The 16,117-nt window shown below is 40.5% G+C and overlaps 1 protein-coding gene across 6 annotated transcripts in view; it reads left to right on the top strand.

Annotated features, from left to right (window-relative positions):
- celf3a (cugbp, Elav-like family member 3a) overlaps window positions 1–16,117 on the top strand; it is a 34,189-nt gene that overhangs the window by 1,632 nt on the left and 16,440 nt on the right. For all 6 annotated transcript variants that reach the window (XM_044171140.1, XM_044171138.1, XM_044171139.1 and 3 more), the window contains exons 2-5: window positions 1,431–1,604; window positions 1,736–1,790; window positions 7,182–7,334; window positions 8,980–9,062. In XM_044171140.1, the coding sequence (XP_044027075.1) occupies window positions 1,482–1,604; window positions 1,736–1,790; window positions 7,182–7,334; window positions 8,980–9,062 (414 nt within the window). In that variant the 5' untranslated portion in view covers window positions 1,431–1,481. The remainder of the gene's footprint in view (window positions 1–1,430; window positions 1,605–1,735; window positions 1,791–7,181; window positions 7,335–8,979; window positions 9,063–16,117) is intronic.

Below are 16,117 nucleotides of genomic sequence, written 5' to 3'. Positions count from 1 at the left end.
GATTGAAGTTTGTCTAGGACTGGTGGCTGCTATTATTCTCCACTGATTACATAGTTAACACTTTGCTTGAGTTAGTCTGTTCTTTTTGAACCTGTAGAGTTTTGAAATAATTTATTGTAGTTTGCCTTCTTAAAATTACAAGTCAGCTTTTCTTTCAAGTAGTTGAATATCTACCAAATGTATTTATAGGAGGCTTTACTGCCTTTGCAAATGTTGAGAATTAAAGCTATCCATTTGGTTCAACTTAAAATCCTTCCCCACATCCACTTGACTGTTTTCTGCTGTGCTGGTGCTGTGATAAACACATTTCCATTTGAGGGTTCATTGTTTCCCTCATGGCACAGTAGAAGGCTCTCTGACTCCTCAAATATTCCTGCCTCTTTAATGAAAGAGGGGAATATGAGGGACACTTGCAAGACAAAGTGATAATAAGTAAGATTGATAAGGCAGTTATAAAACAAGTATTAAAAGACCTACTTGATTAATTGCAAGAAATCGAATGTCGTTAATTAGACTTTTGGACTTGTTTGAAACTGTTTAGCACATTGTTTGGATTATAAGTCTATTTTTTATTTTTTTTTATTTTATGCTCTAAAAAGAAATAGAAGATTTTTCTTCTTAGTCACTGAATTAATTAAACCATCACATTAACCCAATTATACTACGTGAACCTTTAATTGGTCTGTATTTTGTTAGAATAGCGAAGAAACAAGTAATAAACCTTAACTAGTAGCCTTAAACGAGACGCAGGAATTTATCTTATACGTTCATATTTCAGCTTTGAATGCTTTAGAAGAAATCTGGATCAGATTCTATCTGATTAATTCGTTCGGGTGAGATTGGCCTTCATTAAGACAATCATTACAGACTTTGTTTAGTGAAATGGTTTTCACTTGGCATCACTCGTGCAAATTTGCAAAAAAAGAAAAGAGAAGCTGAAAGTTCATTCAACACATTTTTAGTTTATTCGGTTTTTATGCGAAATAAATTCGGGCGGAATCTATTATTATGAGGCAGGAAGCGGCGATCAGACGGAAAATAAACGTTCCTGAAATAAATAGAGCAGTGAGCTCAGGTGAGCCAACCGTCGCCAGATGTCAGTAGATCTTTGCAGGATCACTTTCACTGTATTAATCTGCTCTGTGAGGCTAGGAGCAGCCATAGCACTAAAAAAAAAAAAAAATTTAATTAAAAAAAGGATGTAAGATTTGTCGACCTTCAGATTCTGGACGTTTTGTCAGGAAGATTGTTGATCGTTTATTCCGCTAAAAGTATTTAAGTGCGGCATAATAATGAATAGTAATTGTTTATTAATTTTTTCTGCCTGAGAAATCATGTTTACTTTCTTGAATGTTGCACAAATCTTCTTTCCTTTGATTTTTAACCTATTTCTTGTTTCATCCCCTCCCTCCTCCTGTTTCCCTCCTCAGGGATCCAGAGCCACACTTTGATGTGTCTGATGTGATGGGAACCTTTTCCACATGTTAACTGATGGAAGGAGAGGGGGGTTTGATGCTGTGGTGGCTCTCCTCTTTGAATCCTGCACCGCTCCCAGTGATGGCTCTTCATGTTCTGGCTTGAATGCTGTGCGCCATAGCAGCCGAGTAAGCCTCCAGTTTAATACATCAGGCACTGAGTGGCACCAGCAGGAAATCAAAACAATCAATACAGGCTGGGGGAAAATAATAATGATGAAACGGTTTCTCTCTCTCTGTCTGTCTGTCTGTGTGTTTAGTTCTGTGTTTGGGAGGAATCACAGGGGAGCGGGAAGGCTGGACAGAGAGGCCCATGTGAGTAATACAGCCAATATTATTAAATACTTTTCATTTTTCAACATTATATTCTCTTTGTGTCTCCCATACACACAATTTTCTCTCATGGCTGTCAATTCACACACCTCCAATATGTAAAAAAAATGTCCATTAAGTGCACCTTTTTTTGTGAAATAAAGAATTATTGATCATAGCAAAATAAAACAAGGTTGTGTTGTGTGTTTGTTTATTGACAATATCTTACAGCTAGTCACATAATCCAATGGGATTTTAAATCGTTTTTTTAGTAAGTTGGGGAACTTTCTCTCCTTCAGTTTATCTGAACAATTCAAAATCACAAAATTTGGAGATACATTGATTTCACTACAGAAGACGAAGCGTCTGCGTTATAGATCAGGCTTTTTGGGGAGTATTTTACTGCTCCAGCATACATTTCTGTCTTTAATTTAAAGTCATTGGTGGAATATAATTAAGTACATTTACTCTAGTACTGTAGGGTTAGTGTATTTCCATTTTATGCTACTTTATAATTCTACATTTCCGATGGAAATATTGCACCTTTTACTCCACTCCATTTATTTGACAGCTGTAGTTTCTTGTTACTTCACTAATTAGGAATTTTCATAAAAAAACACATGACCACCTTTTAAAGTATGATGCATTTGTTCATTTCAAATAGTTTCCATCTTATCAAGTCATTTTGTCTATAACTCATAACTGTGAAAAAAATCTACCAGCGCAGTAAAATATTCGAGCCTTTTTTAAAAGTATTTTCTAATATAAAGTTTCATTTTTCATAACTAGTGCAGCGATCCGCCTTATACCTTCTTGTTTCAAGATACAGGTTAAAATATTCTTGCAGAACTAACTTTTTTTCCCCACTTGTTTTAAGAAAATAAGGTTTTTAGAACCCAATTAAAGCCAGAAATGCACTGTTAGATAGCTGCACCTCAACCTGTTGCAACACTAAAATGCTACTTACACAACAATACATCAGTAATAGTAATAATAATAATCTTTATATAACAGTAGGAAATGGGCCATCCCCAGTTAAAGGCATATAGGAGCAACATTAACACCACCACTGGCGTCATTTGTGTTTGCAGCTCGTCGCCAGATGTCGTCGTTTGTTACACTCTGAAATAAAAAATGCCATCCATTGTGAAAGGGACACAAATCACGTTTCCGAAGCGCACTCATCATTCATTTTATACTTGATCAAAGCCAGATGAACTTATGAGTCTTTGTCCCGCCTGCACTGTGGGCTTATATTGGGCGGAAGGCGGATAGGATTTAGTGACTGATGGCAGATGGCAGTCTTAACATTAAAGACAAGCCGAGGAGATATTCTGCTGTTGGAAATAAAGGAATTAACGGTGAGCCATACAGAGATCTGTGCCCAGAGGTTTAAACAAACACTTTAATGTTGCTGTAGTTGTTTAAACCAAGCAGGTCCAGATCGTGACTCCTTTGAAGTGTCTCCGTGTGCGCAGGTCGGGTGTGTGCAGTCTGCTGTCATGTGGACTCATTGTTTACATGCTGTCGAGATTTCAGAGAGGGCGTGTGTGTGCGAAATTACGGTCCCTGCATTTACGAGCACACTTATTGAAATAATGTTTTGGTTTTTTTTATACTCGGAGAGGGAAGATTGTAGCCATGATAACGTGACACGAGTTGAGTAGACCCATTTCAGCACCATGGCCAGCTCCACTGCGAGAACAAAAGGCGGATTTGCATCCTTGATGTCAGGGACCGTCTGCTTTTTAACCACACACATTAAAAACGAAAAATATGATAAATCCCTCAGAGCTAACGCCATATCTTGCCTCTATCTTTAGCTGCCCTTCAACCTCAAGGGTTTCGTACATAGCAGAGCAGCTCCCTCGCTGCGATCAATTGAAAGTCAGCCCTTGATCCAAGCTTCTGTTGGCCGTGGGCACGGGCCCCACCGACATTAATCCCTCCTCCTGGTTGTCCAGGGTCACGAAATTTTTTTTTGAGGAAGTAGGCCCCTTAAACATTTGCTTGCCTAATGTCTAACATCACCTAACATACAGTATGCCTTCATCCGAAGTGCCTTTTGGCATGATTTTAGTATGTATGTTTGTGTATTAGCAGGTGGATCGATTCTCTGAACTTTACAGACTTAAAGGCCCAGTGTGTAGGATTTAGTGGCATCTAGCGGTGAAATTGGAGATTGCAACCATTTGAATAACGGTCGCCTCACCCTTCTGTTCCAAGCATGTAGGAGAAACTACCGTGGACGCGAAAAACGCAAATGGCCCTATCTAGAGCCAGTGTTTGGTTTGTCCGTTCTGGGCTACCTTAGAAACATGGCGGTTCAACATGGCGGCCTCCGTGGAAGGGGTCCCACTCCCTCAGTAATAAAAATGTATCATTCTAAGGTAATGAAAACACAATTATTCTTATTTTCAGGTGATTTTACACTAATGAAAACATACTTATAAATATTATAGTCCATTTCTGCCAATAGCTCCTCCTAAATGTTACATACTGGACCTTTAAGATAGCATGTCACCTACAGAAACTAGTTGGCCTTTAATGGGTTGACTTTAGACAGTGTCTTACTGTGTAGAGTTTGCATGTTCTCCCCTGTGCGGTTTTACTCTGGGTGTACTGGTTTCCAGACATGTAGAAGTAGGTGAATTGGTGACTCTAAATTTAGGTGTTAATTTGAGTGTTAATGGTTGTCTAACTATAGAAAGTATACATTATGTGGATAGACTGATGACCCATCCCTCGTGACCCTGTGCAGGATAAGTGGGTATAGATAAAAGATGGATGGATGTTCATTTATAGCCCTCATTCAGGACTGTCATGCCACTTATCACTGTCCTTGATGGCTAAGTGAAGCACCCTTTTCCGGTGTTAAATGCTCACAAAGTTACATATTGGATGAAGGTTGAAAAAAAGAAGCAACTGGAGGAATGGTGAACTTCTCAGTAACAATGAGATTGTATGCCCATGTCAACTGTGTTTAAAGTTACAAAAACATGCATTGATGGAGTCCATGTAAGTTCCATTAAACTCAGTGGAATCTCATATCTTTCTTTCTCAGTGACTAGAGTGCTGTTGTGTTTGATACTCTACATAGCCTATATGATGTAAAAAGGTTAAAATCTCCAAAATTCTTACTGAATAAATCACCTTCTCTCTGGTCCGTTTGTGTTTTCAGAATTCCTCTAATATTTAACATAGTTATAATCATTAATTAAATATCACGATTAGCCATCCACAAATGGGATACAAAGTATGATGTTGCAAGCAGTAGGAAAAACAAGATGAAAGTTATTTTCCCTACAAGACCATTTGTCTTGGAGATTGGGGTATGCAAAGATAGAGAAATTATGCATTATCACCAAGTCTGATAAACTGAGGTGATTAGTTGATTAATCAATTAGATTTACAAAAAAATTAATCTGCAACTATTTTGATAAGCGATGAATTGTTTATCGTTTACAAGTAATTTCTTAAGCAAAAATGCCAAAATTCTCTGGCTCCAGTTTTTCAAATATGAATATTTGCTAGTTTTCTATGTCTTCTATGATATTAAACAGAATATCTTTGGGTTTTGGACCATTGGTCGAACAAAACAAACTATACGAATATATCAACTTGGATGTTTTATACATTACGCATATAATTGATTAATCCAAATATGTAAATAATAGTTACTTGCAGGCCTAATTATAATCATTAAATGCCACAAATGGGTGTTGCGATTAGCCAGGACTGTAATTCATGACAGTCATGCAACAGGGTAGAATTACAGGGAAAACAAGACAATATAAAAATTATTGGCCTTACAAGAACATTTGCTTTGAATATTGGGGCATCAAAAGGTAGACACACATTGAGAAGACCTGATAAATGAATGAGGAAAATGAGTAAGTATAAAACGCATCACACTTTGCAGCCATAACTGGGTTTTATATACATGTCTTTTCATTTCTCCCTCCTCCTGCCAGCCCGGGCTGTCACAGGACTAGTAGTTTAGCGACGGTCCCTGGCGGCAGACATCACGGCTCGTACAGCCCAGGGGAGGAGGGATGGAGCTGAGATGGACAGGGAGGGAGACACCGGCTTACGACGTCAAAGGAGTACAGACACACACACACACACACACACACACAGGGAGAGGGAGAGGAGAGGAGAGGACAACCAACCAGACTGCCAATTCCCTACGGTCTCCTGAAGGAAGCCTAAATTCATCTATCACAGCACTCTTCATTCAGCAAAGCTAGAGGGAGATTTGTTTATTTTTACATCACATTTATTTGAGAGAGAGAAAATTACGGAGCATCTGTCAGGAAAGAGGAGGGGAAAAAACAACAAGCAGATTTAGAAAAACACGCTCATGCCGAATAAAGGACCGTCGCTGGATGTTACTTGTGTTGTTATAGGGGGGGTACAGGCCTAACTTGTTACAGGATTCAAAGACGCTCTTACAGACAAATGAACTGAATAATTGAGATTCAATAACTAAATAACAGCGGGGGGAAGAAGAACATCCACTGATTACGCCGATTCTTTGCCACGAACAGCACCACAGGTATGATTTTTTTTTTAAACTCTTTGTTGTTTTGTGCTTTTGGTCAAATGTGTAAAATCATGTTCAGGTCATTGTTGTTGTCACGAGTGTCTCGACAAAGAGAGCGCAGGTCTCCAGCTGTGCTGACAGACACACTGTCATGTTTCTGTAGGGGCTTGAATATATAGGCGGCCTAGACCGAACCCAGTGCAAGGAAGGATTGCGTGTACTATTATTTACTAAAATATCACATGTATTATTTTATCATTTTTATGTCAGGCAAAGAGAATATGTCTTAGCTCTGTAGCTATGAATCATGATTGTTGATCCCTAATGTCCATGTACTGCCAATAATATGAAAGTTATGAGATTATAATTAAATTTTCTGTAATTAATATGTTTTTATTTTGTATTTTATGCAAATAAAACACAAAATAGTGGCTTCAACTGTGGAAATTAGGTCAAAAATATGTGTAATTGCATACAATCCCCTCTACAATAAAATTACACCACTATTCCTATAGAATGTATAGTTTTTATAGCTCTTACAATGTATCTGATAGTCTACAGTGAGTTTATAGTGACCATAGGTTACTAAATTAGAATTTTGTCCATTAATATCTTAATCTGTATTGTAATCTAAGTGTTATTTTTGTTTTTTGTGATATCTTAAAATGCCTAATAATAACTACCAGATTAGGACTACCGTGGCTCCCATCTGCACCTCCATCCCTGGCCTCCTGTTTGCACCTCCTGTGCAGTGTGAATTTAAGCCTGCAGGCTCCTGTCTGCTCCTCCTGACCGCCTCCTCCACTCTCACTGTGTGTGTGTGTGTGTGTGTTATTATTCCTCCCCAGACTTCTCAATGAAGGAGCCTGACGCAATCAAGCTCTTCATCGGGCAGATACCCCGAAACCTGGAGGAGAAGGACCTGAAGCCCATCTTCGAGCAGTTTGGCAAGATCTATGAGTTGACAGTGATAAAGGACAAATACACAGGGATGCACAAAGGTAAGGGAGGCGTCGAGATAAAAGACCAAGAACTCCCATTTGATAAGATTTTGTCTCAGGGAGCTCATTTGGGAAAAAAATATTGTTAATTTAGTATTCATTATGTTGGAAGATAGTGGTGAGAGCATTCATTACAATAGTTGCTCTTATATGTCCTCCAGTTAGGAGGAAAATCAGTGAGGTTATAAACTATTCTTCATTTAGCTGTTGTCCCTCTGGAGCCTCTTAAGGACCCATGTGAGGCCAAAACCTTACGTTTAATACCATTGATATAAACAAGAAATCAGATTCACAGTTGGTGAAAAGTTTGTATACTCACGTTTCTGAATATTTTAGTCATGGATTGACTAAAATATGAGGACAAGAGGAGGAGCCACCACCTCTTAGATTAATGGCCACACTGTTGAACCTTAATCAGTCTACTACATGCACTCACATTGGGGAGCTGACTTACTCTGTAACAACAATTGAAATGTGGAAACAGTAAAAAAAAAAACATTGTTGAGCATGGTGTAAAACACAAATGAAACACACTGAAATGAGAATCATTATTCTTGAGATGCCCTGGTGCATGCTGGGAGGTTTCCCTTTGCGCCTACCTCTGGATACTACAATTAAAAATTGTAGACTTCAAGATAAAATTTGTAATTTTAGGCTGTTTGAATAAAAAAAATATATACCTAGAATTAAAAGCACTTTATTTTAGTGTAAAATGTTGCACAGCACTCTTAATTCTTTCAAATTGTCATTAGTAGAAAGGTAGTTGTCTAAAGACAATCTCACAAAAAAGTATTTTGCCAGCCCATAATTGGTTTCATGTGGCGATATCAGACAATTTGTAAGAATAAGTGTCACCCACTACTACTGCTGTGTATCAAAGGGGGAACAGGCTTCTCATATTTTGGAAGTAATGTCTCAACACGTTCACAATCCTGTTTGACAGATGGACTAAAGCTGGTTAGAGTGATCTAAGCAAACAATGATCTTTACTGTCATTTCTAATGCAAATCTGAGTGCATGAAAACAAAGGTTTTTATAAATCCACATAAACCATCAGTCAGTTGGGAGATGTATAGGCCAGGTGGTATCAGTCATCTAACACCTATAACATCTATTCTGCATACATTTACATATTCATGATTTGTGGGGGCCCTAAAGGTTAATGAAGGCCTTTCTCTATTATGTGGGACTGCATACATTTTGCTTGACCAGCATGATATTAAATACCCATTCAGACTGCTTGTGTCTGAACAGTCTCCAGGTATTAGGATTTAAAAATCCCATACATCTCCAGTGCTACTGGGAGAGCTACTTAACAAAATGAGTTGTTCATTGTTTTTATTTTATTTTTTGTCTCTGTTTCATGCAGGCAGGAGGCATTTTTAGAAATTTTAAACACATGCTGACCTAGAACTGTTGATGAATAAAACCAAAGCACATATATGAAATGGCATATTTATAATAGGACAATAATCTCCAGCAGCATGTTTCAGCCTGCAGGCCTTCAGGGCGAATGGCCAATTAAGATTAAGTTACAATAACATGGCACTGCCAACTCTGACATTATTCATAGCATATGAATCTGACATAAAAAATACAGAGACTTCTAGTTTGCTGATCTTCTACCGCTTGTCTTTGTCTCCAGGATGTGCCTTCTTGACATATTGTGCACGTGAGTCCGCCCTCAAAGCCCAGAATGCACTGCACGAGCAGAAGACACTACCAGGGGTGAGTGTGTCGCTGTCTTTTCGAGATCCTCAACTGCTCACATGTATTTATAAAGGGAGCAGAATAACTGGCATGCTAGGCTATCTGAATGCACCGCGCAGACACGTGGACACACAGTGACACAGGAAAATTAACAGAGTTTGACATGCAGGCCTGACTTCCCCCTTTAGCTGATCCAATAAAGGTCAGAGGCTGCTCTCCCTCTTATGTTTCATATGTGATGCATCCAGACATATCTATCCAGTCAAAGCATGAGTCATCTCACAACATGTCACGGGTCGAAAGAGACAGCTATGAGGCTCGCTGCTGGAGTGACTTTGCCAGTTCTTATTCTCTCTGATGTTTCTCTTCCTTTCTGTGCCCCCCCCCCCACTCTCTTTCTATCCATCTCTCTCCCTCTGAATTCTAATCAAAGTTAAACCTAGCTTTATTAGCATAGCCAGGCAGCAGGTGTGCTGCCAAATGACATTTCCAGAGCTAAATATGACATGACAGCCACGTCTCTATAATAACCGACTATATGAGAGACAAGGCGACAAGGCAAGGAATTACTGAGACAGAGTGTGCTCCCAGACTTGCTGCTGCTTCCTCTTTTACTAACAAGGCTTCTCCCCTGTTTCCTTTTGGTTATTTTTGTTGAAATCTAGATCATTCACTTCTTTTTTTCCCCCGTGCTGAATGGCAGCTCATGACAATAGTTTCTGAGGGAAGAGTGACGAAGCATGTGGACAGTGTAGGGCTGCACCTAAAGATTATTTTCAGTATCGATTAATCGGTCATTCTTTTTGATTAATCAATTAATTGGTTAGTCTGACGATAGCAAAAAAGGCCCATAACAAGTTCTCAGCACCCGCGATGATGTAGTCGTCATGTTTGCTTAAAAATGTAAAGATTGGTCGATTAATCAAGTTGTCGATTATCAGAAAATGAATCAGCAACTATTTTCCATAAATCAATCAAATGCAAAACATTCTCTGGGTCCAGCTTCTCAAATGTGAGGATTTGCTGATTTTCTTTGTCTTATGTGATAGTAAACTGAATATCTTTGAGTTTTTATGCTGTTGGTAGGACAAAACAAGACATTTGATGACTTCACATTGCACTCTTGGAAATCGTGATGGGCATTTTTCACTATTAACACAAGTAATCGTTTAATGAAAATAATTGTTTGAAAAGCTTGAGCCAGCAAGTATTTGGAATTTTTCATTGATAAATAAACTGACTACTCAATCATTAAAATTGTTGAAGATTGACTTATTGATTGTTTCAGCACTAGAACACTGTTGTAATGGCAGGCAGGGGGTTACTGGGGGAATAGAGACAGTTTGTAGGAGCAGGCTGGTATTAGGGTGGCAACAAAAGAAATCCCATTGTTAGCATGACAGTAGCGTGACCTTCCTGACCTCTCGTAGGGGAACAGCAGGGCCCCATGCCTCATGGCTAAAGCCCTCTCCTCCCTGTGTTTCTACCCCAGCGGCTCTCATCCTTACAACCTCTTACCTCTAAGCCCTGTGGAACAAGCTAAACCCTCCTGTGTTCCCTCAATCCTTCCCTGCCCTCCCCCCTCCCTTGCCAAAAGAAAAAAAAAGACAAAAACCATCTTATTAGCTCCATACACGCCCACACGGACAAGAACTGCTTCCCACCCCTGCTACCAGCTGTGGTGTAATTGTCATCTAATTGCACCTGCACTGCCAAAGAATAATTAACTTTGGCATCTCATGGCCAGGGCGATACAAAATAAATAACATGAAAGCAATTATAGGACTGAGGGGAGAGAGCTCAAATGAAAGCACACCTGAATGTAGAGAAAACTGAGGGATGTCATTCACACTCCTTTTTCTCCTCTCTGGAAAGTAAGACTCGGTCTTAAGGCTTTTTTTCCCTCCTTGCTATTTTACAGTTTTTTTCCTTCTCCCTGCTAACAATAGAAAAGAAGAAAGGAAAAGAAAGAAAGAAATAGAGAAAGAAGTCAGGCAGGGGCGAACAGATGGTTGTTTCAGAGTGGCACCTGGCCTTGTGTTTAATTTCAGGTGAGAGAGTCCATCTCTAAGTGAGAGGGGGAAGAAGAGTGTCAAAAGCACATTCAGCCGAAAGCAAGGAAAGAATGTGAGAGAATAGTGGAGTTAGGAAGGGGAGAAGAAAAGGTAGGAGCAATAAACCAGATTCACTGGAGAGAAAGTGTGGAAATGGAGGTTGGGAAGAGCAAAGATTCACTCGTGAGCTGTACTCGCATTCAATCCTACTTGGACATCATGTACTCTTGACCCCTCTGTTCTTATCGCTTTATCTCTGTACTGTCTCAGGTCAGTTTGTCTGGCCAAGTCAGTTGTTGTGAGGCTCATAGAGATAATAACACCCAGTTATGTCACATTAAAGGAAGGCATTTTACACAGCAACCTCCAAAAACTTATATTTTTATATTTCAACAGTAAAATCAATCAATTAATTGAGAAAATGATCAATAGGTTAAAGTAAAAGTTTGACATTTTCGGAAATGTGCTTATTTGCTTTCTTGCCGAGAGTTAGATGAGAGGATTGATACCACTCTCATGTCTGTACGCTAAATATGAAGCTGCAGCCGGCTAACTTAGCTTAGCATAAAGACTGGAAACAGGGGGAAACAGCTAGCCTGGTTCTGTCCAAAGGTAACAATATCCACCTATCAGCACCTCTAAAGCTCACTGATTAACATGATATATCTTTATGCTAAGCTAAGCTAACAGGCTGCTGACTGTTGTATCATATTCAGCCCACAGACAGAGCGGTATCAATCCTCTCATCTAACTCCCGGCATGATTTCCCATGTATTTCCCAAAATGTCGAACCCTTCGGTTGATCAAGAAGGAAAAGAATTGTCAGTTGCAGCCCTAAAACTCAAATCTGCTTCAGTAGAGACACAATATATTGCCCCTCGTCAACACTCACTTACTTGAATTAATATTTGCGACAATGCCTCACCGTTAATTTTAAATGTAATAAGTATTTAATAGTGCGACTGTGCCCAAGTGAGAAAGTAGCTGTGTGTGTGTTTGGTGTGTATTTGCATGTGCAGCGGGGGAAGGGAGGGCAGGTGTTCGCACTAACACGGTTTAATGAAAGGCGTGTGTGCTTTTCTGTGTGTGCGTGCATGGCTGTGTGTAAATGTCTGTTTGCTTTTGTGTGCATGTGTTTCCGTGGGGAGTACACATCCAAAGATATGGATGGATGGATGGATGAAAGTTGTTGGGTTTATTATAGGCTCCTCTCAGGTTTCTTCATTCACTATCTGCCGTGTGTGTGAGGGTAAAATCTGAGCTGCGAGGCCTTCTGTCTTTAAGCTGCCTATACAAGAGGAAAGAGTCCTCTTTGATCGGAACATCTGACTAAGCCTGACATTTACTGAGCCATAAGGACTCAGAGGGAGCAGGGGGGTTTTATCAATAGTCTGAAATAAATGCATATGCTAAATATAGCCCAGGCTTTTTACACAGGATATGAGGAAGTTGTAGTGCCACAATGTTGTGCCCTTAATGTTTGAGCAAGTGTTCTGCTGTAGAAACACATGTTTACAGTCTCTTATATACCTGTTAGCACTGTAGACTTATTCAATCTCTGCATTTTAGTCTTTTTTTTAATAGTAAACACAGATTGTTTACACATTAAATGTCATTAAAATGTTAACTTTTAATGACATTTAATGTGCAACAAGGCAAGAAATATGACTAAAACACAAAGTAGATGTTCAGATTTGGTTTACTGAGGCTCTAAAACATGCTGCTATGATGTGAACATGAGCATGTAACCTGCTACATGTTATTTTATGTATCTGACAATAAGCAGATAAAGCAATGCCTCCATATGTAGCTATGTTTTGATGTCAGTGACTTGCAGGAATGATGATGATGATCGCAATTTGCGCGCCACAGAGCAAATATGTTCACTTGATGAATCTATCTGGAGTTAAATGTGCATTCATGCGTGGATTCATTTACATATGCATGCGTATCAATAAGCGACAGGGACGATGCAAGACAGGCGGCACTGACTGACAACAAAAAAAGGACCTGTCCTCTGTACGTCACTCTGGGGCGACTGTAATGATGAATGCAGATTGGATTTATAGAGGTGGTAAATGGGTGTGAACTAGAGAGAAATTGGATAAATGAAGGGGGCAATGAGGGAGGGTGGGGAGGGGAGAAAGAGATGAATGAAAGTTTGACATAATGAACCATGGGTGGCAATAAGGGTGGAGGGGGTTTGAGATGCATTGAGGCAGTGTGTTTATCAGCTTAAATACAGACATCTGTTACTGAGAAATAGTGTATATTGGGGGGTAAGGGAGTGTGTGTGTGTGTGTATGTGGTAGGCAAACACACACACACAAAAGTGGGAAGAGGCTGTTGTCAAAAACTCATTAGGCTCTTTGAAATACATATACACTGGACTACAGTCGAGTTCAAGCGTGTAAACCATGCCCAAATTAAAAAAGTACAAAAAAAGTAAAGTAGGACATGGACCCTATCTGTACCCACACTCACACACACGCAAATCTGTCCGTGATTCTGTTCTTTTACCCTTCTGCTCCACTGAGTCGAGTCAAACAACACTTGACATGAATATTTAACAGTCAGAAGAGACAAAACAATTGAGAGTCAACTTGAGTGTTGTTAGAAATTTACTCTTTGATATTCAGTTTCTCCACTTTGAAGGATTTTTGTTGGCTGTCTGACAAAAAGGCTGAATGTCAGCTTCAAGAGCTGTCAGCTTCGTCTCGATACTGGACAGACTAGTGAACCCTGTAGGAGTGGGAGACAACACTGGGAAGCAGCTTTGACACTAAAGACTGGATCACTGATTAAATATTATTGAACTGTACAAGCGTTGTGCTGTCAGTCTCTTTGTGTTTGATTGATCTAGCGACTGGCTGAATTCAGGAGAACGTAGAGTTTCTCTCTGCTTTGTGTGCCTGTCCACCCATGTGTGTGCGCATCTGTGTGTGCATCCACGTGTGGAAACATTAACAGACCGTATTTGTGCATCTCTGCTGTTTTGTCCCTGCCTCAGTCGCTTTGTTCCAACTCTTTGTGCGAGCTCACAATCATCTGAGTCTATTAATCTTGTTTTTTTTGTTCTGTTATTTATTTATTTATTTATTTTGGCCGTGAATATACCAATTTCCACCTGTGCTTGTTCTTTTCCCCCGGGTGAATTCACAAGTGCGTCCCAGCGTAAGTGCATTTGCGACGAGGAGGTAGATGGAGAAGCGAGGCAGCAAAAGCAGCAGAGATGGGAGAGAAACAGAACAGGGAGGGGGAGGCGGGAGGTGGCAGGTTGATTACGGTCGCAGGTCTCGTTGCCTGGAGACGGTGGGGACCAGGGATGCCAGGTTGCTAGGCGACCGGCACGATGCAATGACCAGCGCTGTGTGATGGAGCGGAGGGGAGGCGAAGACGGAAAATTGTCTTTGTGCCCCCCGCCCCACCCACCTACCCTCCCCCCCAACTCTGCCTCCCTGCTGTAAATGTTCTTGAAAGAGCAGGGGAGATGGTGTCTGCTGATATATTTACCATTCAGAGTGGCTGCTTTTCAGGGCAGACGAGCCGAATGGATTGAAATTGGAGAGAAAACAGGCGACAGAAATGTGTCACCCTCAAACAGCAGTAGCCTGTTTATAGACTTAACAACACCAGCTGCGTTGAGCTGAGAATATAGAGATTATCATCTGCTCTGCTGGTCGTAATAGAAAGAAAAGAAATATATCATCATTGATATGCTTTACTCACTCCTGTAAACGATCCTCTGTCTAAAACACATTTACATTGTCATAGTAGATGAAAATGCATTTACATGGGAGTGATTGCCACTCCTCGGTGTGTATGGACGTTGATGTTTATGGGGGGTCATGCATTATGGCAAAAGGGGTCGAGCTGTGATTTGATTGGATAATCTATGGATTTAATATCTCATAATCCTAGCGAAATCCCCCGCGCATCACAGAGTGAAAAGATTAAGTATGTGTGCTCATGTTGCTGTGACCGACAGGGGTAGACAGCGCATGTGTGTGTGTGAGTGTGTGTGTGTGTGTGGGAACAATGAATGTGTGTTTAGTCGGAGGATGATTGTATTAATGTCTGCGCTGTGTGTTTGGAGATGGAGTGCAGGGGGAGAAATAAAATCAAATAGCTGAAACACACTGGTAAAATAGGCTGTTGATCAGGCAGGTTTTGCCTGTGTGTTGTCTCTGCAGAGTATGGGACTGTTTTTGTAAACAAGCCTAAGAGAGAAAGGGGAGGGGAGGGGAGCAACAGGAGGAGGAGGGGAGAGAGCAAATTACTGTAAAGTGTGTACGTTAGTGGTTTAGGCTTAGAGGGAGATATTTTTCTCCCTGCTTCTGCATCTGCTCTCGAGGCAGAGCCAACATTCAACAGGCACAAACGCTCCCTCCATCATCATCGTTTTTTTTTTTTGTTCGGTATCTTTAATTTTTCCTCTCCTCCGTCTCCCCCCTCCTCCCTCACACATCTAATCCCTCTATCTCTCGACCTAGAAGCACCCTTTGTCCTCCTCATTTGTTTTTCACCCGTCTCTTCCGCAGGTCGTTCAGGGCAACCTTGTTTACCTGATGTGGGGTTCTCATCACTGGGGTTGCCATGACGATGGCCATGCGGAGCGCGGTCTCCGTCAGAGCAGCGGGGCCGGTTGCCGTGTCGATATGAAGTGGCACAGCCTTGATGGCCTCCACTTCTCACTGTTTTCCCTCTTGTATATTCTAATTCCAATCTCCTGAGCCATCTGCTGCGCTTCTCCTTATCACCACCACCGCAGCCTTTGCTGTTTGTCTTCCTGCACTGAAATATAGGCCATGGGATTTTTTACAGGCATCATTCAAACATGTTTTCAATCACAGATGTCACATTAAACTACTGCCATGAGGTTGTAGGATCAGCTTTGATTCCTTAACTCTTAAAATTAGTCACGATATTTCACTTGGAATTAGCTTTTATCTTTGCATTAGAAAAGTAACTGATTGAATCGCATTCTGAGTCTGGCTTTGTTGTAGATGGTCAGAATTT

This window comes from Siniperca chuatsi, linkage group LG17, assembly GCF_020085105.1.
Source record: "Siniperca chuatsi isolate FFG_IHB_CAS linkage group LG17, ASM2008510v1, whole genome shotgun sequence".
Taxonomy (NCBI): Eukaryota; Metazoa; Chordata; class Actinopteri; order Centrarchiformes; family Sinipercidae; genus Siniperca; species Siniperca chuatsi.
Note: the sequence above shows the minus strand (reverse complement) of the source record. Positions and strands in the feature narration are given on the sequence as shown.